The 22,366-nt window shown below is 42.7% G+C and overlaps 1 protein-coding gene across 2 annotated transcripts in view; it reads right to left on the bottom strand.

The window, feature by feature from the left end:
- The window catches only part of AMOT (angiomotin), a 72,091-nt gene that overhangs the window by 36,331 nt on the left and 13,394 nt on the right, over window positions 1–22,366 (bottom strand). For both annotated transcript variants that reach the window (XM_035113573.2, XM_035113572.2), the window contains exons 2-3: window positions 9,894–10,071; window positions 4,582–5,475 (exon numbers count right to left, since the gene is read on the bottom strand). In XM_035113573.2, the coding sequence (XP_034969464.1) occupies window positions 4,582–5,417 (836 nt within the window). In that variant the 5' untranslated portion in view covers window positions 5,418–5,475; window positions 9,894–10,071. The remainder of the gene's footprint in view (window positions 1–4,581; window positions 5,476–9,893; window positions 10,072–22,366) is intronic.

The raw sequence follows: 22,366 nt of genomic DNA, 5'->3' as shown, positions 1-22,366 counted from the left end.
AGAATCCAAAATCCCCACCCCCACCCCGATAAATGGCAGCCCTAAAAAAAAGCTTAGAGGGTGAGGACAGGAGTGTTAAGATAAACAAAGGATTTGTAATCACCCCATGGGGAAATATCTGTCTCTTAGTCCCCATGCTATCAGGAACTGGATTTTGGATCATAATGGATCAAGACGAAGCATCTGTGGTTGATGCTCCCCCCCCTCACCCAAAATCAAGATCAATCATTCAAGGCCCCGTTATTTCTATTCACAGCTTCTCAGAGCTTTTACAAAACCTAGGTTTTGGCAGATGCCCTCAGCATATTTGGACAGGAGATACCTTGGAATCTCAGTTGCAGAATGGATATGTATATCCGGTTGTAATCAGATCTAAAATATTATGCATATCTCCATGCATATCTGCTTTTCTTTTATTGATTTGATAATTGCAATGAAGTGCAGACATAACAAAAAGAAAGCAAAAAATCAAAAATTGTAAGCCATTAAGTGCCACAGCATGGAAGGACAAAAGTACAAAGCTACAGTACAGGTCCAAAGAAATAATAAAGCATTAACTCATACAAAGATTCCTTTTACAAATAATAAAGATTTATAAAAATAAAAGTATTGTGCACCTATGGATAATAATATTATTCTCCTTATTGAGAATAAAGATTATATATAGTCTTAAGAAATAAAATTTGTGTAAGAAATAAAATTTGCTGTTCTGTCCTTTCCATTTGGAGCCCAAAGAGAGATATTTATCCCCTATTATTCAGCTGTATTCAGAATGTCTAGCTGATAAACAATTGGACATTACACATTAAGTAGCTAAATTTGCACTGTCAAGAATTATCATGTATTATAAATCTTAACACAATGTTTTGTTACCCTTGCTGGATGGCACACATGGCTACTAATGGTTGTCCCGTGACTTTCTGCAACATGCATGTCCTTTAATTCATGCATTGCTTTGGAAACTATATATATATATATATATATATATATATATATATATATATATATATATATATATATATATTACTGGAAATGCCTTTGGCTATGTTCAATAAAGCTGACTGTCAGCAGCTGGTGGTGGCTCCCTTGCTCAATGGGAGGAAAAGGCACTCTGCATGTGCTCAGGTGAACTCCTTTAATATTCCCACTGGCTAGAATAAATAGCATTGGCTACCAAACTTGGACACAATTTGCTGACTGGGACAAATAAATAAATTTTGGTCCAAGCTGGGTGGCAATAATATTTCTCATTTCATAGAATTACAGAGTTGGAAGGCCCCCAAAGGATTATCCATTCGAACCCCCTCTGCAGTGCAAACTTTTCCGTAAAGACAAAATTTAGAATACATCAACCAACAATCAGAAAGGGGGGGGGCTCCTTTCCTGCTGTTCTTCAATATCTATTCAGAGGTATTATACAACTAATTTCAAATCATGCATGAAAATCAAACTTTAAAACAGAGAAGAAGCGCAGAATTCATCCAGCAAAACCCCTGTTGAAAACCTCACTAATGGTCTAGCTGCAATCTGAAAAATGCACAGAACGTTTGTCGACATTTGGGACAACTCACATGTTGTATCGTGAAGTGTGGAAGGTAACAGAGTCACTCCTGGGTGGGAGAACACGTTTCCCCAGTGAAACCAAGCAGCCGGTAAGCCTAGGTTTACATTTCCAATCTTTGGAGACACCAGGTTTGGAAAAAAAACGCTCCATCATCAATGCCTGAGCCAAAAGCACAGCAAGAATCCTAGACTCAAGAACACCAGGTCCTTCCCTCAGCAAGTGAGACAAGCGTGGAACCAATGTGGAAGGGAAACGCTTACAGGTCCATACAATGAGAGAGAGAGATCTCAGTGCCTCTCCAAGAACACATACCAAGGGGCATGTACACGGTCAAGGCAACAACTGACATCAGGCATGCGCCTTCCCTGTGCTCCTTTTGGCGCAGGCTAGAAGCATTTTTGTTTAGGCTAGCCTATCTAGATATGTGGAATGCTGATATGCAATTTAGTCATATTCCAGCTTAATCGTCAATTTTAACTATATTTTGAATTATTATTTTTTGTAAACAAACAAACAGATGTTTGCAACTTTGTCCCAGCTCCATCGTTTTAATGCTTTGTTCTCCTGTAGAATGCTTAGAGGTTCTATTTGCTGTCAAGAAGGCAAGAGCCAGTGTGGGGATGAGGACCTGGAGGAGACCAGGACTCAAATCTCACCCACTTGGCCGTGAATCTCATTAAATGAGGGGCAGACCCATGTACACCACACCTTGAGCTCTTTAAGAGGAAAAGGTAAGATGGAAATGCAGTGAATAAATGACTGAACTGATTATTTTATTTTAAACCCTACTCCGCTTATCTGGACAATGTGTTTTGTGTGCTTCTTACATAGATCGTAACAATAAAGATTTGAAGAAAGAAAGGATGGTTTGTTTATTTATATATCACACTTAGATCCTGTCTTTTCTCCTCCACTCCAGGGAGCTCAAGATGGCACACATGGTTTATCACCCTCCTCATTTAACGCTCACTACAACCCTGTGAGGTAGGTTAGGCTATAAGGGGCAGTAACTGGCCCAAGACCACCCAGTGGGCTCCATGGCCAAGTGGGGATTTGAACTCTGGCCTCCCAAGTCCTAGTCCAACACTTTAACCACTACACCACACTGGCTCTTAAATAAAGGTTTGAAGATTGGGCCAAATGGAGCTCTCTTCCAGGTCCTGGAATCCCACCGGACTGGCAAATGGATCTTACTTGAACACTAGCAATGGGAGAACATCCTTCACCAACCCTGAGGTAGCATGCCAAATTGCAGTGGTGGGACAAGGGGAGGCTATGTGACAACAGAGGGGAGTTGCTAGAGGCTCTGGAGCAATAACTGTGGACTGCAGCTGCCCCTGAGAATCTGCCTCACACTGTCTAATGAGAGGGCTGGGCTTGCTGAACACACCACCAGGTTCTAATTCAAACTATATTCAACGAAACCCTTGCTCAACCATGCAGTACACCACAAGAGCAGCCACAGAGAGCTGACAGCATCCTGCTGCAGAGTGTGGTTTCTGTTCATGGAGAGCAAAAGGGGAAGGCATGGAAGAGGGTACCCCTGGAACATTTCCCAGAATCCTCTGCAATGGGCAAGCCTTCTGCAGTGAATAAATTGATGTGGCATGTGTGCCCTGAGGGAATGATTTTGTGCCAAGTTCAATTCTCAATGGGATCCCCAGGTATCTTGTGCCCAACACCCAGGAGAACCACTGCCATTCAGTGTTGACCATACTGAGATAGACAGAGCAACAGCTGACTATCACAGCTTTCTACAGTCTATTTATTTTAGTTATCTGCTTAACTTACAAATATAACTGCTCTTTGTTATCAAATATAACTGCTCTTTGTTATCAAATTTACACACACACACAACAAAACTGAAACAGTAGTAAGCAAAAATCATAAATACTGTACAACAATCCCATAATAACCTCCCTGCAACAATGCCAAACAGAAAACATATCACTCAAGAGGCTGGTAAAAAGATGAGCAAATGTTTGTTTATATACGTCCGTCTCTGACAAACTAAAAAGATGAGCAAATGTTTGTTTATATACGTCCGTCTCTGACAAACTCCAAAACATACTCCAGCAATGAGTTGGAGCAACAAATGTGCTACACCAGCAAAATATCTGTCTCTGGTTGCCTCAAGATGTACACTGGTAGTCAATGAGAGCAACCAAGAAGGCATGATGCACAGATCTTAGTGAATGGGAAGCTTGACTGAGCTGACTGCTGCTAGCCTGAGTGATGCCCCAGTAACTGCTATGCAAAACCACCAGCGGGAGAATTACCACTGGCAGGGTCAGGCCTCTCACACCCCTTTCTGCCTACAGCACTTTTCAGTGACAGGTGCAGCTATCAGGAAGTGCTCTTGTTCCTCCAGCTGTTTTTAAGGAAAGCCAATTTCACATTAGAAGATGGCTACTGGCCACCATGATGGCCATGTTTTGCCTCCCATGTCAGAGACAGAAATGCTTCTGAATACTAGTTCCTGGAAACCATACTAAGGAAAGAGGCTCTTGAGCATCTGTTGACCACTGTGAGAACAGAATGCTGGACTAGATGGGACATTGGCCCACATCCTGCAGGCTCCTTATGTTCTCTTGATTCCCATCACGGAAGTACAAAACTGAGACATCACCTGAAAATACCACAAGTTCCCAAAGATGGTTTGTGCAGACAGGAAAGGAAAAAGCCAAGAAGAAATTTTCAAAGCACCAGCAAAATACAGTAATCCCACAACTTATATGCATTTAACTTGTGCAATCAGCTGTTATGTGTGTTGCAAGAAAAATTAAAAAGCGGTGGAGACAGAGTGCAGGGTTCCAGGAAAAATGACTTTGGCATTCCGGCTCGCCACTGAACCCAATGTGTCTTGACTATAAGTGATTTTAGCTTTAGGCATTATCCTCAGAACATAAGCCCTGTCTATGTTGCGGGCTTACCATAGCTCATTCTGGGCCCTTTGAGGACCTTGGGCTGATTTGCTCCCTTTCTTTGGTTTTGTGCATGAAAGGCAGGCTGCTTACCTGAACGATCCATATTCAGGAGGATGCTGGTACCTCATCAGTGGCCCATCAGCTCGGCCTTGCTGACCCAGGCGGTGGTCGCTGTAGAAATGCCCAGGGTCGGGCTGCTTACAGCTCATTGGTGGGGTGGGCATGTTTTTGTAAGGGTACTCGGGAGGGGGCCCCCTGTGCTCCATCCCTTTAATGTTTGGCTGGGGAGGGGCTGGCACAGAGTTCTTGTAGAAGTCGTTGGTCTGCTGGGAGGAGAGTGGGGAGAGTGGGGCGCTTGTGACGGGTGCGTGGGCCTTCACGCCGCTGGTGGCCAGAGACAGCTGCATCAGCCTCTCGCTCAGGGAGCGGACATGCCCTTGCTTTAGGTCCTTGAGTCCTTCGTCCTGGTGGACCTTCCCAGGGCTCACACGCTGGACCGTTGGGCGCCCCTCAGTCCTCATCTTCTGGTTGGAGACCCCCGTCACATAAAATGCCGCCCCAACGCTGGCGTGCTGCTGGCCCCTGAAGTACTGGGACTGGACTTTTGCTTCCTCGTAGGTTGGGAGGTCTTCACTGTTCTGGAGCCTTGGGGAGAGCTGCTTCTCCATGACACTGTTGTCCATTTGTATTTCCTGGCCCTGGGGCTCCTGGCGGGCAACATGGGTTCCGGCCTGGTGGTCCTGGGGGCTCAGCCCTTCGCTTGGAGCCCCTGGGCTCCCGTTGCCGGCGAAAGCAGGTGCGTTGCCCGTAGCTTGGTGGTGCAAAGCGAGGAGGTTGCGGCTGTCGTTTGGGTTCCCATATCGCAGCTGCTCCTGCAGCAAGCGCTGTAAAACTGTCGTGGCCGTTTGCTCGTCTGAATTCCTCATCTCAACAGCGAGGCCTCAGGGCTGGAATGCGAAAGGGGGCGCGCAGGCTGCCCGTGACCTGGAAAGGAGGGGAAGAAAAGAGGGGATTGTTGGCCTCCATGTTGAGCTGATAAAGATGGAAGTTTGGAGGGAGAAGGCAGAAAACCCCATACCTTTCCTTATTCAAGTAGTGGGGCTTAACATAAAGATTGCCATTAGCACCTTGGGACCAGAAAACTTGGGACCAGTTTATCTATGAGACTGCCTTACCCTGACTGCTTCAATCTGTGGCATTAGCACTATTATGGGCACTACCTGTTCCACATTTGCAAGAAATCAATCTTTTAGTGTTGCTGGACCTATAGTCTGGAACTCCCTGCTTATTGACATCAGGCAAGGCACCTTCAATGCATTCTTTCCAGTGCCTGCTAAAAACATTTTTGTTTAGACCTACCTGCGCAGACATGTAGAATGCTGACACACGATTTAATCTGTTTTTCATTTATTGCTGCTTTAATCTTTAATACATGTTTATAAGAGGCTTTGGTTTTTTTACTGTTTTTACTGATAATTTTATTGCTTTGTTCCCTTTGTAAACTACTTTGAAGGGCTGTTTTGGGTTTTTTTTAAATAATCAAGCCATGTCTAAATTTTGTGAAATAATGCATTAATTCAGACTAAGGGATTTATATGAGAAAGGGGTCTGAAATAATAGCCACCTCCCACAAGGAGCGTCAAGAGTCTAGCCATGGGTTTGATTGCTAAAATACAGACAGCATCTATATTGTCTAGTTCACACCATCATGTTAAACCATGGTTGAAACCTCCCCTCCCCCCCACAACTCCTGCTCTGCTGCCAGGAAAAGGGACAGAGTTTATGGCTGTGTGGGTTTTGGGGTTTTGTTTTTGTTTTTTGAAAAAGCAAACTTCCAAGCAGTAAGCTCCTTATTTGCTCCTTGTTTGGAGAAAAACAAATCAAACGCCCAAGTTTGGACATCGCAACAAGCTAGCCCACTGGTTCCTTAACATTTTTGGCCAACCAGCCCCTTGGTTCCAATAAGCTGGTGCCCATCCCCTCCCCCCGACCTTACCTTATAAAGAATGTTATTTAGAATAGCGGTTTTCATGATCCACTAAGGAAGACAGTAAGACAATAAAATTCAGAACAGTAACAGTTACTTGCACATTTATTCAAAATCCAACTAAAACTGTTCCGTTTAATTGATCCAACCAGACTGATGAACTTGATCCAGTGACAGTAGCATTTCAAAGTCTGAGCGTCATTTACACCCTCAGAGCCTCCTGCTGTCCCTTTGCCTCTTAGAACCCCCTTACATAATCCCACCTCTACCAGGTAGTGCTACTGCCCCTTTGGGAACCACTGAACTAGATTCTGACTAGCAGCAGCAGGAGTAGAGAAGGAGCACAGAAATAACTGTTAAATGTAAACACGGTGGAAAGCTTAACACTTCCGTTTTGCACTGGGTAACCCAAGAGGAACTAGAGTAAAAAAGGATTTTAAGCTCTCCGCCTTGCTTACTGGGCAAGACTCAATTTGTACACAGGCTCTGGGAGAACAGGGGATTCTCTCTCTCTAACCCTCATCCACTAGTTGGGTGGCAGACACAGTTGCAAAAGCTTGCCTATATGTGATTTCTGTGATCTTAGAAACGTCATCAATAAATAAATACCACAAAATATGGTATATGGTTGTATAAAACAATACAAATAAACCAACCTAATTTAACAGCTTAAAACTAAGCAGGAGAGAGAATAATGCCTAACACAGTAATATTTTTTTATTTAAAAAAACTAATATACAAATAATCCACACTCTCCAGAGAATGCATTTATTTCTAAGCGTTTGTATCCAAGATTCAATCTTCAAAGATCCAGAGGTCCTGGCCACTAGAAATCCCCCAGTTTCTAGTTATTTTCTGCAACTCAGGAGCACCCCCTTGCAACCAAGTTGAGATTTCCTGCTGTGAGATTTGGGACTCTCCTCTGGTTGGGTAGAAGAGCCAAAGACAGCCTTTCAGCTGCTCCCCAGGAAGCCTTTTGAAGTGTTGAAGAGGAAAACTTTCAATTGTTGCACGATTTGCATAAGCAAGCAAACAAGCTGTTCAAGCAGTAAAATGGACTACTTCTCTCTTGGGCCAGGAGCAGGAGGTGAGATCTGGCTGATTTTCACCCTTAAATCACTAACTTTGCAGGTAGCAACTGATTGTATCTTCTGGGGAATAGTCTCTCAGTGTGAGATTTGCACTTTTACTTGTGGAGCTATTGCTAGGCTGGCTGATTATTTAAGGGGTTTCTAATTGGTTCTGGTTTTGCTTCTCAAACCAGCTCTAGCAGCAAAGTAGTGCTTCTCTTCTTGCTTTGCCTTTCATTTCTTCTAATAATAATATTTTTGCTGGCTTCCCTGCAGAATAACGGTTTCCCCCCTTTATTTGGGTTCTGCTGCATCTTTTTTCCCCCTAGGAATGCAGGGCTGGGGAGAGCAGACTGGAAATTATGACAAATTATTCCTGATCCAATAGTCACCTTTGACTGGACTTAACTGTCTAGGGGTCATTTACCTTTACCCATTCTAAAGTTTTATTTTGTGTATCTGATGGTGTGTTTGGTATGGAGCAGGGAGTGAAAGTAGGGTAAATATTCTTATATCTTGAAATAGATAAGAAAAGCATTCTGGTTTAATTCTTCATTCTGGTCCTACCCATCTGTGATAGTGAGTTAGATATACTGGATGCATGTTGTCTGCTTTAGGTTTGCAGCATGAGACACAGCTTCTTTCTAGTCCTTTCTGGAGTTACAGAATCACAGAGTTGGAAGGGACCCTGAGGATCATCTAGTCCAGCAAAGTTTGCTGATGACACCAACTTGTACAGGGTTGTTGCTGTTTAACTAAAAGAAGCTATGAGGTGACCAAAAAGACCTCTCGAATCTGGGTGAATGAGGATTAAAATCACAAAACTGGTTCAATGTTAACAAGCATAAAGTGATGCCTGCTGATTCTAACTTTACATATATGTTATTGAGGTCAGAGCTGGTGGTGACTGACCAAGAATGAGATCTTATGGTCATAGTGGATGGATCAATTAAGATGTTGATGCAGTTGTGGCAGTGGTTTAAAAAAAGGGGGGGAAGAGAATTACAAGTTTTGTGGATCATTTTGAAAAAGATTCAAAACGGAACTGGCAATATCATAATGGCTTTATACAAGTCTATGGTGTAACTGCTCTAGAAATACTGTTTATGATTCTGGTCACCACATCTCTTAAAGGATATCATAATGCTGCAAAATTTTAGAAAAGGGCATAAAATCCCAATCCTGTTGTCCTTACTCTTGAATATCACATTTCCAGAAGGTATGGATTGAAATATTCATCATCCCACCCCCCACCCCCGGCATACAAAGGAGAAAATTATAAGATTGTAGCTGAATGGGAATGAGATGCAAAAATATGGCCAGTGATAATTACAGCTTAAATGTATGTTCAATAAGTGGTGAGATCAAACATGAGAGAAGTGGGTTTTGGGGGGTTGAGGAGAAAGGTACAGCTCCTTGCCAAGGGCACAAACAACCCTCGGTATGCCTCTGCTACTGAGTTCAACTGCGACTTAGCTGTCTAAAACCATGTGTAAGTTTATCACATTCTCCAGCAAAGTATCCTTGGATCTTTTATATATAAAGGGATAATTGAGAGACCTCATGGATTGACCTCCATAGAAATTTTTTCAAACAGGACCATGCCACCCTCATCACAAGAAAGCCAAAACACCGGTGGGATATTTTAGGAAAGATTTCAAAAAAATATTGTGAAAAATGAATAGGCTGAATGTGTGCAATTTGATGAGGATCTATCTATTTGTGACTCTGCTCCTGAAAATATTTTAAGAACCAACTCCTGGATCTTTTGCTAGGGGGAATATTAGAAAACAAATTGTACTGTCCATTTAGCAAATAAATTAGTATTACACACTACTGTAATGATAATAGTGCTACCTTATTAAAATTGGTTTATGGATTTAGCACAAGTAATGCATAAAATATTATTGTCATATCAGGTAGTGTTTCATACTAATCTAGAACAAGATGTTACACATCCACCAGTATTTATAAATATTAATTATTCAAATGACTTGTGGTTGGCACCAATTGCTAAGGCTGAACCCTGTTTATGTTTGTGGGGTCCAATTAACAATTGCTATGAAAAATGTGATATTAAAAATGTGTCACTGCAATAAACCTTTGCAATACATAAAAAAGAATGCCAACACACTGCATTTTAAGAGTTCACTCTGAAACCCAGTAAGGGAGGCAGTGAAGAGCTCTTGGCTCACCCCTGCTCCTTCTGCCTGCGGTCAAACCTATCTTACCAATGTTGGCAAATTATGATACAAGCACTTTCCAGCAGAGATTTGTACAGCCACATGAAAGCTGCCCACAGTTATCTTCTTGCTTGGAAAAGATTATGGAGGCCTTTGATGTACCTTAGAAAACAAACTTAAACTGGCGGCTCCAGCCTTGGCTCTTGCAGCATGAAGTGGGAGTTCTGGTATGTGAGATGACGATAGTCCCTCTTTTCTTCCTTAGTCAAGAGTCGCAGCGTATTTTGGGGTCCCTTGAAAGTTGGGTTAGCTTGGCAATTCCTTTACACTTTAGAAAATTCTGAAAAACAAGAAATGGTGGAAACTGATTAAATAAGGCAGTATTAGAAAACAGCTACTAACTTAACTCCGGAGGCATGGTGAGATAGGCTATGCAACACAGCCCTTATACAGAAATGAATGAAGCATCTTAGCATGCTCAGAAAAACAAAGGCTAACGGTAATTTTGAAACTGTATGGCCACTGACCCATGTACCGGTATATTCAGTGCGCTGGAAAGGGCAGTGCTGCTCCCGACCCACAGCTGCCCACAGCTCCCTCTGGGAAAATCTGTTAAGACAGAGACTCAAATTGTAGAGTTGGAAGTGACTCTGGGGATCATCTAGTCCAACCCCCTGCAATGCAGAAATATGCAGCTGTTGAAAGCACGTCAAAGTGCAAGGAGATAAATAGGCACCGCTTCAAGCGGGAAGGTAAACGGTGTTTCCATGCGCGGCTCTGGTTCGCCAGAAGCGGCTTTGTCATGCTGGCCACATGACCTGGAAGCTGCACATCGGCTCCCTCAGCCAATAATGCGACATGAGCGCCGCAACCCCAGAGTCTGTCACGACTGGACCTAATGGTCAGGGGTCCCTTTACCTTTACCTTTAAACAGTGGAGACATCCAACGGATGTGATCCATTCTAAACTATTTACAAATTTAATGTTTAGCTGCATTACTTACATGGTATATGCATGGAATGTTTATTGGGGGTTAGGGATAACATGTTTATGTTTGTTACATGTACTTTTAGAAACCGAAAAATAAAGTTAAGAATTGTTGGGTTGTTGTTTTTGAAAAAAGGAAACATTCCTACTTTCATCCAGGGGATTTGACAACACTGCGTCCAGTTTTGACATGCTTGATTAGAATGCTGCATTATTATTTTTTTAAGCAAAAGGAAGTGCAGTAAACAGCACTATTTCTATGTAAAGCAGGACATTTTCCTCTAAGTTCCGACCCTAACGGAAATAAAACTGAGCAGATCAGAATCAGTTAAAATTACAAATCTAAGTAAGATTAATGCTGCCCGTGTCCGTGCTGACACAAATAAGGCACAAGAGCCTTTCTGCACACACACACACACCCCGGTGGCCCATAGCACCCCAGACGATAAAAGAGCTGACTTCAATGCTCGAGAGGCCCGTTATTTGTAGGGCAAGGGGGTTGGTCTCCCAATGATAACTGCATTAGCCTCTCTCCATTGCACTTAAAAGTATTAGCAGCCCAGCAGAAAGAACGGAGTTTCACCTGCTAAAGAGGATCCCACAGGCAACTGGTTGGCCATGTGAGAAGAGGATGCAGGACTAGATGAGCCACTGATTCAGGACGGGGTCTTCTTACATAATTATGGAAGCCAGCAGAGAGTGCTCTTATCCTCAGATCCTGATGGTGGGCTTCTCACTGGGGCATTAGCTTGGCCACTGTGAGAAGAGGACACTGGGCTAGATGGGACATTGGTATGATCCCACAGGCTCTCCCTCTGTTCTTATGTAGGATGCAATATTTGTCACTTGCAACCAAAAACAAAAGCTGTGGGAACAGGCAGCCGAGCCTTGTGCGCTCCTGCTGCTGCTGCTGCTGGAGGAGGAGGAGGAAGGAGCCCAGAGCTCGAGGCGGCCGCTCCGGCTGTGAGGGGATTGAAGGGGAGAGGCCAGCCGGGGGGCGGCGGTCCTCGTGCCCGCCTCGCCGCCTCAGCCTGGCTCGTCTCCCTGCTGGGCCAAGCGGTCACCAAGCTCCCCTCTCCGAAGTGTCTCTGCGCTCCAAGTCCCAACGGCTGTCCATGGGGCACATGCGCAGTAGCGCAATCCCATGGACACAGGGACTGGACGCAGAGACACTTGGACTTTATTATATAGGATATGCCATTGTTTTATTTCTTATTCAAATATTGAGGGAGACAGTCACTCAGCACCACCAGTATATGCAAATGCCTGGCTCATTTAAGACTTTACAGAAACTATTCTGAATAATGATGGAACTCTAAACTACAGATATGTTATAAAGCAAAATGAGTTGGTGGGGGAGCTGAGGGAGGGTGCCAAATAGCCTCTTGGAATGTTTTCGAAAAAGTAGATATTGCAATAACAATTATTATTTCATCCAAGCTCAAGTCTTTATTCGTGATTAAACACACAGAGACACACACACAAGCAATCTCTTTTGCCACTGATTGTATGGATTCTGAGGCTAAACCCAAGAAGATAACCAAATTTAAACTGGTTAAATAGGGAGGCTTTTAATGTTTAATAATTATTTCATTTCATTTTTCTGTTGGAAGCTGCCCAGAGTGGCTAGGGAAACCCAGCTAGATGGGTGGGGTATAAATAATAAATTATTATTATTATTATTATTATTATTATTATTATTATTATTATTATTATTACTATTAAATAAGAAGTGACATGACAAAAGTTTATGAAATTATGCATGCCATGAGAAAGTCAGTAACATTTTTCTCCCACTCTCGTATCACTGGAACTCACAGGCATTGGATGAAGATGAATGCTGGAAGTTTCCAGGGCAGATAAAATAAAGTCCTTCCTCAACACAGAACAGAATTAAACTATGGAACTTGCTCCCGTAGGATGGCCACCAACTTGGATGGATTTAAAAGAGGATTAGTCAAACTCCTGGAGGGAGAAGACTATCGGTGGTTAATAGCCATGATGGCTCGGCTCTGCCTCCACAGCTGGAGGCAGTAATGCTTGTGAATGCCAGCTGCTGGAAACCACAGGAGGAGAGAGTTCTTGCGCTCAAATCTTGCTTGTGGGCTTCCCATTGGGGCATTTGGCTGGCCACTGTGAGAGAAGGATGCTGTAGATGCAACACTGCCTTGAACCCGCAGGTTCTTCTTATTTTCCTAAATCAAATCACCTCCTGCTAGATTCAGAGGGATGTACCCTAGTGCCCCCCCAGATGTTTTGGACTGCAACTCCCATCAGCCACAGCCACAGCACAACTACTGGGAAAAGGCTTCCTAAGTACATCTGCCAACAAACATTCCAGCAAAGGTGAATCCAAGTCTTAGAACAACAGAAAAGCAGAACCTTTCTGGCATGTTTTACAAAGAGCTTACTAAAACCATTCTTACTTCAGCTGTCCATTTTAAAAAAAAAAATGCCCAAAGCCACTCACAACACAAACATAGTTAAAATAGCAAGCAGTGAAGGGAAATACAAGGAAAACAGAAGGGGGAAAAACAGATTCAGACTAAAATACAAAGACAAAAACCTTAACAGAGCAGCTGGTCAAATATCTGATGAAAATAAAAGTCCTCCTCCTGCAACAGAGGACCACAAGAAAGGAGGGCCAGGCAGGACCCACTAGGAAGACAGTTCCACGGGCTTGGAATGGCTACAGAGAGATCCCACATCCCAAAGAGACACACTGCTCAGACTGCAAGGGACAGTCTTTCCAGAAAATCTTACGGCCTGGACAAGTTCATGAGGGTAAAAAGAGTTCTTGAAGCACCCTGATTCCAAGTCATTTTTTTATTAGAAAGAAAGTGGGGCTTTATTTGTATTAGACAACGTGAAAGTTTATTCCTGCCTCTTCACTGCCATATTCTCCCAGTGTCAACTGGATACTCCCATTTACCGTACTTGTTCCACATGCTGTTGTTTTAAACGGACAGACACACTCTTCTCTGTTCTCCAGAGTACACTTTGGTAACCAAAAACATTCCACAGATCCTAGTTTTCAATCTTAAAAATCTATTTAAGGGGTAGTGGTAGTGGTGAAGATTACCTCACTGGGTGGAATCAATGCACATTTACGAATAAGCCACAATGCCCAGGAATTCCACTCTCATGCTGACTGGGATGATTAAGATGACAAAGACTGGCTCCTGATTGTGTGACCAAGTTCAAAATCAATTACTTCCACAGTCACCACCATTTTCTGCAGGCCTAAATTCCAGCAATATTCAATCAATCGACAGCAACAGCACAATTTTACCTGCCTGCATCAGCCCAAGGTACTCCTTAGTGCAATGACCCACATGTTTAAACCTCATGCCTCACACAAGCTTGTAGTCCCCAACCTGATCTTACCTCTACTCCATTTTATTCACCATCCTACTCTTTCATTCTTATTTACTTTTTTTACTCAGCTGTTCATTTCACCGATGCAGTGTTTTCCTTTATTTCTCCTTTCTTATACAGTGGAACCTCGGTTTATGAACACCTCAGTTTACAAATTTTCGGTTTATGAACACTGCATACCCATCTGGAACGGATTAATTCACTTTCCATTACTTTCAATGGGAAAGTTCGCTTCATTTTATGAACGTTTCAGTTTATGAACAGACTTCCAGAACCAATTACACCCATGCTTCGGGTTAAGTACGCTTCAGGTTGAGTAATCCGCAGACCCGTCTGGAACGGATTAATCCACTTTCCATTACTTTCAATGGGAAAGTTCGCTTCAGTTTATGAACGCTTCAGTTTATGAACAGACTTCCGGAACCAATTGTGTTCATAACCCGAGGTACCACTGTATTTATCTTCACCTCAATTTCCTCCATTTTGAATGGTTATTTCCTGGCCGGGGCCCTCAAGAAGCAGGCCACAGCACTTTCACCTCACATGAGAGACCCTGCAGGCATCTCTCACCCTGCTCAGACCTGCAATGGTGCCTCACCAGGGAGAGCGCGGCTGATGGTCACGTCAACCAGAGCTAGGGAATGGAAACCAGAAGCCATGATCCATTGCCAGGGGACTGGAAGAGTATCAAGGACATTTGAGGAATGGGTTCGTGTTTTTGAAGCAAAGGTGTTGTTAATGGAGCGCAGTGCCTCGGGGGCACTCTCTGGAGAGGGCCACAAACTCATCCTGCAACCGCTTCAATTATCCTAATTCCATGCAGTGCACACTTCAAATGTCAAAAAGGCCACTTGAAAAATATGGAATGAAATAAGCAGGATGTAAGTACTCACGTGGGGGATCAAGTACTTGCAAATTATGCCACATACTACTTCCAGAGAGTGCTGCGAGTTATTTGTCAGATTGACTGCTGCAACTGAAACAGTAACAGGCACGCACATACAAGTGCTTCTCCTCTGCTTGCAAAACTAAGAAAAGTGGGCCACAAGTTTTGGTGTAACCTGCAATAACTTGCCCTGGAAAGAGAGCCCAGCCCAGCCATGAAATTAATAGGGAAATACTCTTAACTGGAAAGAACAAGTTCACCTCCTTTTGGGGGGAGGGCACCAAGGCAGGCCTGACCCTATGAGTAATACCATGTTAGCCATAATAAATAAAACTAGAGGGCTCAAAGGCTTGGGCTAGTGGACTATTACCGATATTTCACAGTGGAAGGTTCATGCTATTCTCGGAAGGTTCTCATTATGTTTGAGAAATGCAGGCACCACACAAGCATCCACCTTATTTGCAAGAGGAAGGGAATTGTGCTAATTGACAAGTCTTATGAGAAGTCTCTGAGAATCAGAAGCATTTCTCTGCCCTCAACCCGGCAGTAAACCTGTGAGTGTACACCACGTTCATGGAAAAAACCCGCTCTAGTAAAATGGGGAAGATTTGTGAAAGTGAATCTATTAGAAAAGGGCTGGGCAAAAAGGACAAATGCTCAGTGTCCCATTCAGCCTGAGGCATCACTGTCAGACTGTGATAATGAAAACTTCAAAAGGTGGCTTCGGCCCAGAACTCGAAATTCCCATAAGCAAACAACAGAGATCAAAAGCAGAGGGGATAGAAATCCTAAAGGACCCAACTCAGAGCCTGTGGAACTCTTAGGGGTTTCTTCAAATCACTAAAATGCTTGAGGTGGAGCAGAAAAAATAGGAGCATGTTGACATGAGAATGAAATGACCAGGAGGGAGGCATGGAGTGGAAAGCTTGGCTAAGAAGAAGAACGTTTACAAAACAATGTCTTTTCGGCTTTATGTATATCTAGAGTTAAAAGTCAATTATACTGAAGTGTACACAATTTGTCCCAATTAAGTAAATACAGTGACAAAGAAATGGGCCGCATTGAAAATTACAGTGGTACCTCTGGTTAAGAACTTAATTCATTCTGGAGGTCCATTCTTAACCTGAAACTGTTCTTAACCTGAGGTACCACTTTAGCTAATGGGGCCTTCCGCTGCTGCTGTGCCGCCAGCACGTGATTTCTGTTCTCATCCTGAAGCAAAGTTCTTAACCCGAGGTACTATTTCTGGGTTAGCGGAGTCTGTAACCTGAAGCGTCTGTAACCCAAGGTACCACTGTATGCTCCTTTAGCTACCCCTATCCCAGTTGCCTGCCAACTGTGTCTCAGGTGATCACACAGGTGTGGCACGAAGCAGGTGCATGGACAAGGGCCAGTATTACACATCCTCATTCCAGAGAGTAAGAGTCACCCTCACCACCACCTCCTGTTAATTAGAAACAAGAAGTGAGACTGCGGGAGACATACACATATTCTTAGCATGAGCTCAGCTTCCCAGCTCCTAAGGCAACGGAGTCGTACAGGCGAAAGGCATAATGGAAATTGCTCCTATGACCCGGTGATGCAAGGCAAGAGCTCATTTTCAGCAACCACTTGCCACTTTAAGAAAGGAGTTTAAGCTGTAACCACAGCCCTTGTGATCTGAGCGTTTCCCAATAAATTAAAGTTCAAAATTGGAACACCAGAACATATTCAGACCGAAATAATAATAATATGATAATAATAATTTGATGGGCCAAATTCTCCAAAATGAACCAAACACAGTATGATCGCATGTTACGTGGGGAGTTCGATTCCAAGAGTTCTGCATAAACACGAAAATCAAGTACCGTATACCCAAACTCTTTGAGCCACCCCTGTGACTAGCAGGTATTTGGGGGGGGGGAGATTCCCCAGCACTCCTAGACCCTGTATGCTAAGTGGGCCTTGCCCAAAAAGCAAGGCAGAGCGCTTAAAAACTCCTTCCAAGACAGGAAACCCCAAGTGGACTTGAGATAGCTCAGTCTCTATTATTATTATTATTATTATTATTATTATTATTATTATTATTATTATTTATACCCCACCCATCTGGCTGGGTTTCCCAACAATTTTAATGTATTTAGTTACTTGTTGGCTGGCAGTTTCCAACAAGTAACGAAATACATTAAAATATCACAGATTAAAAACTTCCCTAAACAGGGATGCCTTCAGGTGTTTTCTAAATGTCAGGTAGTTTTTTTTATCTCCTTGATAAAGCATGAGCATGAGTCCATTCATCTCTGGGCCAAGGGTTCGAGCCCCACGTTGGGCAAAAGATTCCTGGTGGTTCCCAAAGCTTTTCAGGCAACCACCCACTTGGTTCTATAAACTCGCCCCCAGTGTCCTCTGCCCTCTTATTCATAATAACAGTTCTCACTAAGCGACCCACTAAGAAATAGAATTCAAAACCGAGACAATAAATTGCACCCTAATTCAAAATGCAAGTAAAACTATTTCGTTAAATTAATTCAACAAAACGGATGAACTTCTTGTAGTCATTTACACCTCCAGGGTGTAAATGCTTCTTAGTGCCCCCCCTTGTAATCCCCCCCCAAGGGCAGCACCGCCCACTTTGGGAACCTATATAATATTCACACCCATTATGAAAGTGCTAGGCAGGCCAAAAAGTCTACCCAGTACAGTCCTATCGCAAGAGCCAGTGACCCAACACAAGCAGGAATTTAGGAGTTATAGTTTAGCTCTGTTTCTTTTGCTTTGCCCCTTAGCGATCCGGGTCCTGCTCTTTCCTCTCCGTTGTTAGAAGCCCCATCCCACAAATATCCCAAGAATGTATCAACGTCATCTTCATTTATTTGAGTGGTTTTTGCCATTCCTCTGCTTATTTAGCCCAGGCCTCTCTCTCTCTGCTCTGGGGTCCGTTAATGAAAACCACATGAGATCACAATGTGAGTTTGCCTAGTGCTCAAATCAATGTCATCTGCATTAATGATGGGGGGGGGGCATTTTTTAGCATATAGTTTTTAACAAGGATCAAAAATGTCAAGCTGCAGTGCGCACAGAGAGATCAGATAAGCGCACAAATTTATCCACCTATTCATGCCCCCTCTCCCCTGTCCCAGACACTTTTGCAGAAATGCCAGCTGAGATGATAACTGTGCTTATGTGTATCTGACGAAGTGTGCATGCACACGAAAGCTCATATCAAAATAAAAACTTAGTTGGTCTTTAAGATGCTACTGAAGGAATTTTTTTATTGTGCTTAGCACTGAAAGCCCTTTTACTATAGCCGAAGTGCTTCATAGTATATTATCTCACTAATCCTGAAAACTGCTCTGTAAGGGAGACCAATATTATAATTATTGTAAATGACCTGCTGATAGGGTGGCCCTTTGTACATTGCCAAAAAGGGAAAAAGAGAAGAGGGTGCAGATTTACATTAAATTTGCCTGTGCTAATTACAAACAAACAAACAAACAAACAACCACAATCTTTGTAATAGCTATGATCTGAACAGCAACACACTTCAGCGCTGCTGTGAACAGGTGACCTGTGTTGCTTACTCAGCCTGATGCCCAGCTGCAAACTAGGGATGAACAACTTCAAGGCCTCCCTGATCTCTCTTTTTTGGGATCTTTAAACTGGATTTGCAGTGGATAGCCTTTCAGACACACACAAACTGTTCGTAGAGGACTGACCTCTGTAAGGTAAGACACATGGCTGCTCTATTGGGTGAGTCAAAGACAGGGCAGGTGCCTAGCCTTAACTAAGGCCCCCATTGAGTGGACGGCAAAGGCAAGGTTTGAACTGGGGACTCAGGTTCTCAGCCACTATTAGCACAGGGTGGCATTTAGGTTGGCCCTAATGTGGGTGAATTGATTCTTTGATAACTCTGCTGGATTTGGTCACAGAACTCTCAATTCTCAAATTTATATTTGTGACCTACCATACTTTTTACTCAGCACTTATACCACCGTGAAGTTGTTGAACTGAAGACCAGGATACACACCCTCTCTCGTAATAAATTACTTGTTGCAGTATCTCCTCATGAGCAGTGTGCGTATCCCTTGCCCAGGGTATGCGAAAGGGTTTCAAAGGGCACATAGCAGAACTTTTTAATTCTACTTTATCATAGTATAACTCTTTATTATATACTAATGAATTGATGCCACATGTTGTATTTGCTCTGGTCCAGATAAAACAGTACAGTGGTACCTTGGTTCTCAAACTTAATCCGTTCCAGAGGTCTGTTCCAAAACCAAAGCGTTCCAAAACCAAGGCACGCTTTTCCATAGAAAGTAATGCAAAATGGATGAATCTGTTCCAGACTTTTAAAAACAACCCCTAAAACAGCAATTTAACATGAATTTTACTATCTAATGAGACCACTGATCCATAAAATGAAAGCAATTATCAATGTACAGTACAGGGTGGATTTGATTTAAATTAAATCAATTTAAATCACGATTTAAATAACTAGTCAGTAAGGCTTGATTTGAATCATTAAATTTTTTTTACAAAAAGACTCATTCTTGCTGGTATAATCTTAATATTTACAACCATATGAAGGTTTCATTTTTGCAATAATAAATTTTCGGAGTAGTTTTTATAGTTATACTATCAAAAATTACTGATTTGGTTATACTATTAGAAACACATAGAAAGATAATTATGAAATTATGGTGAGGTTTAATATTTGGACAACTTTTCTGCCGTACTTTATTGGAACGAGAAAAATAATCATTTCCTTAATAACCATTTAAACAATTTATTTAACTAAAACAATAACATTATAGCCTATGTATTCATGTTTGTTAACTGATGTGGTTAAACATTTTTTTAAAAAAATTTAGACTTTTAGCACACATGAAAAACTTAAAACAAATCCTTATTTCCTGATGAATAGCCTTTGGACTATAATGTAACTGAAATAAAACTATATTTAGAAAGATTTTTCCTCCAAAAGCATTTCCTTTTAAAAATTTGATTTAAATATAAAAAAATTGATTTAAATTATTAAAAAATCATTTAAAAAAAAATCATTGATTTTTATCCACCCTGGTACTGTACTATAAAATAAATAAAACAGTATTGTAGATTATGAAAATTAAATTTCATTTTACCTGCACTGATGATAGTCATTGCTTGTATGAGGGGTTTTATCTATTTCCGCTGTCACACAATCAATCAATCAATCAGTAGCTAAACTGGGATCCACACAGTCCCCAAAACAAATTAACTGAAAAAGCCTCAAAACAAAAAACGCAAAATAAATAGCAAAAACAAAAGCACCAAATATCACCTCCAAATATCACCACCCAACACTGCAATCGGAGAAGGCTTGAATTACCATTGGGGGCGGAATTACCAGCGAAACAGGAAATCGCGGAAACGGAAGGCTTGAATTATAATGGGGGGGATGCAAATTAGCAGTGCACAGGAAACACAGGGGGACTCAAAACGGAGCATGTTCGGCTTCCGAAAATGTTCGAAAACCGGAACACCTACTTCCGGTTTTGCAGCGTTCGGGTTCCAAGTTGTTCGTGAACTAAGCTGTTTGAAAACTGATGTACCACTATATTATTAAAACTACCCCCAAATTACCTTCGCCTGAGCAGAGGCATGGCAGTAAGACTAAACTCTCAAAAGGGACTGACTGAGTCAGGACAATGCAGATGCTCTCTAGCTTCCTCCATCTGCACAATGGGAGCTGGGAGTTTTCCCTCCCTCTCCATCCCCACCTCCCTCTCCCCAATAGGCCTGGGCGATACTGTATCTGGTTTTCAACATCATGATATATCACCAGCTAAACATTGCAATACACTGATATATCACGATATATGAAGTAAGGATGGAGCTATGTAGAGGCATTGGCTGGCTTCACGGTTTTTCCTGCACCATGACTGGCAAGTAAAAAATGGACTTCAAACCAGTTTTGGAAAATATATCGCCTGGCCCTACTCTCTTGACATGCCCACCCCAGCACTAGCAAATACTGGGAGTTGCCCTGCTTGCCCAGGGATGCTTCACCAGTTGACACCTCCCGGTCCCCTGAGTCGAGGAGGAGTACAAATATGCACTCCTGTTCTTATCAGGATCAAGTAGTTGTGCATATATAGAGAGCCAATGTGGTGTTAGTGATTCAGAGTGTTGGACTAAGACCTGGGAGATTGGGATCCTAGTCTTCTCTCCATTTTAATCTAGAGCTTGCAGACCTCCAATGAAACTGAATATTGGAAGATTAAGAAAAAAAATCAGAGGAAGTTCTTCTTCATGCAGTGCATAGCTAAACTAGGGAACTCACTCCCACCGGAGGCAATGATGGCCAACTTGGGATGCCTTTAAAAGAGGATTAGATAAATACATGAAGGAGAGGACTACCGACGGCTACCAGCCGGGATGGCTCTGCTCTGTCCCCACAGCTGGGGGCAGCAATGCTTCTGAATGCCAGTGGCTGGACACCACAGGAGGGGAGACAGTGCTCTTGTGCTTGGGTCCTGTTTGCAGGTATCCCATGGGCATCTGGTTGGGCACTGTGGGGACAGGATGGTAGACTAGATGAGCAACTGTCCTGATCCAGCAGGGCTCTTGTTATCTTCCTACATTCAAATCAGTAGTAATCAAAATGTTGTACAGTACTTGAAATATACAGGTCATCCCAGCGTGCGAATCAAGCAGGCCAAGAGGCAATTAGTTCTACCTCTTGAGTCACCATTTTACATCTGACTCCAGTTGGCAGACTTCAAAGTTACAGTAGACACAAACACACCCTGCAAGCCTTGCTGCAGGCCAAAGACGGAGAACACACGTCGCTCCAGATGTAGTTCAACAACATAATGGTCGCTGTAGTTAACTACCATTATCCCACAGTACTACCCAAGAGGAAGGGGGTTGGAGCCCAACCGCAACTGGAGGGCCAGAGATTTCCCATGCGTATTGCTAGGCAGAGAGGTGTGCTCAGGGCAACGTTCTCTTCTTGTGAATTTTTTTGGGAGAGTAAACTACATTTTTTAAAGAGTCAAACTCTCTATTCCTCATCACTCGAATCTAACAAGTCCTTAAACTAGGATTAGATTGGACTGATGGCACCAGTTCTGTAGATTTGATTAGTCACATGCTAGCATAACCCATGGAACAGGAAGAACTAATTTCTGTCTTAAATCTTTGCATCTATGAAACCCAGCACTCTAACTCAGTGGTTTCCAAAGTGGGTAGCAAGCACTGCCCCCAGGGGAAGATAACCTAGGGGGCTCTAAGAGGCAAGGAGGCCGAAGGGGGCACTAGAGGTGTAAATGAATATCAGACTTTGAAAAGCTGGTATCGCTGGATCAAGTTCATCAGTTTTCTTGAATTAATTAAACTAAACAGTTTCAACAGAATTGTGAAT

Source organism: Zootoca vivipara, chromosome Z (genome assembly GCF_963506605.1).
Source record: "Zootoca vivipara chromosome Z, rZooViv1.1, whole genome shotgun sequence".
NCBI lineage: Eukaryota > Metazoa > Chordata > Lepidosauria > Squamata > Lacertidae > Zootoca > Zootoca vivipara.
The sequence above is the reverse complement of the archived record's forward strand: the minus strand, read 5'-3'. Positions and strand labels throughout refer to the sequence as shown.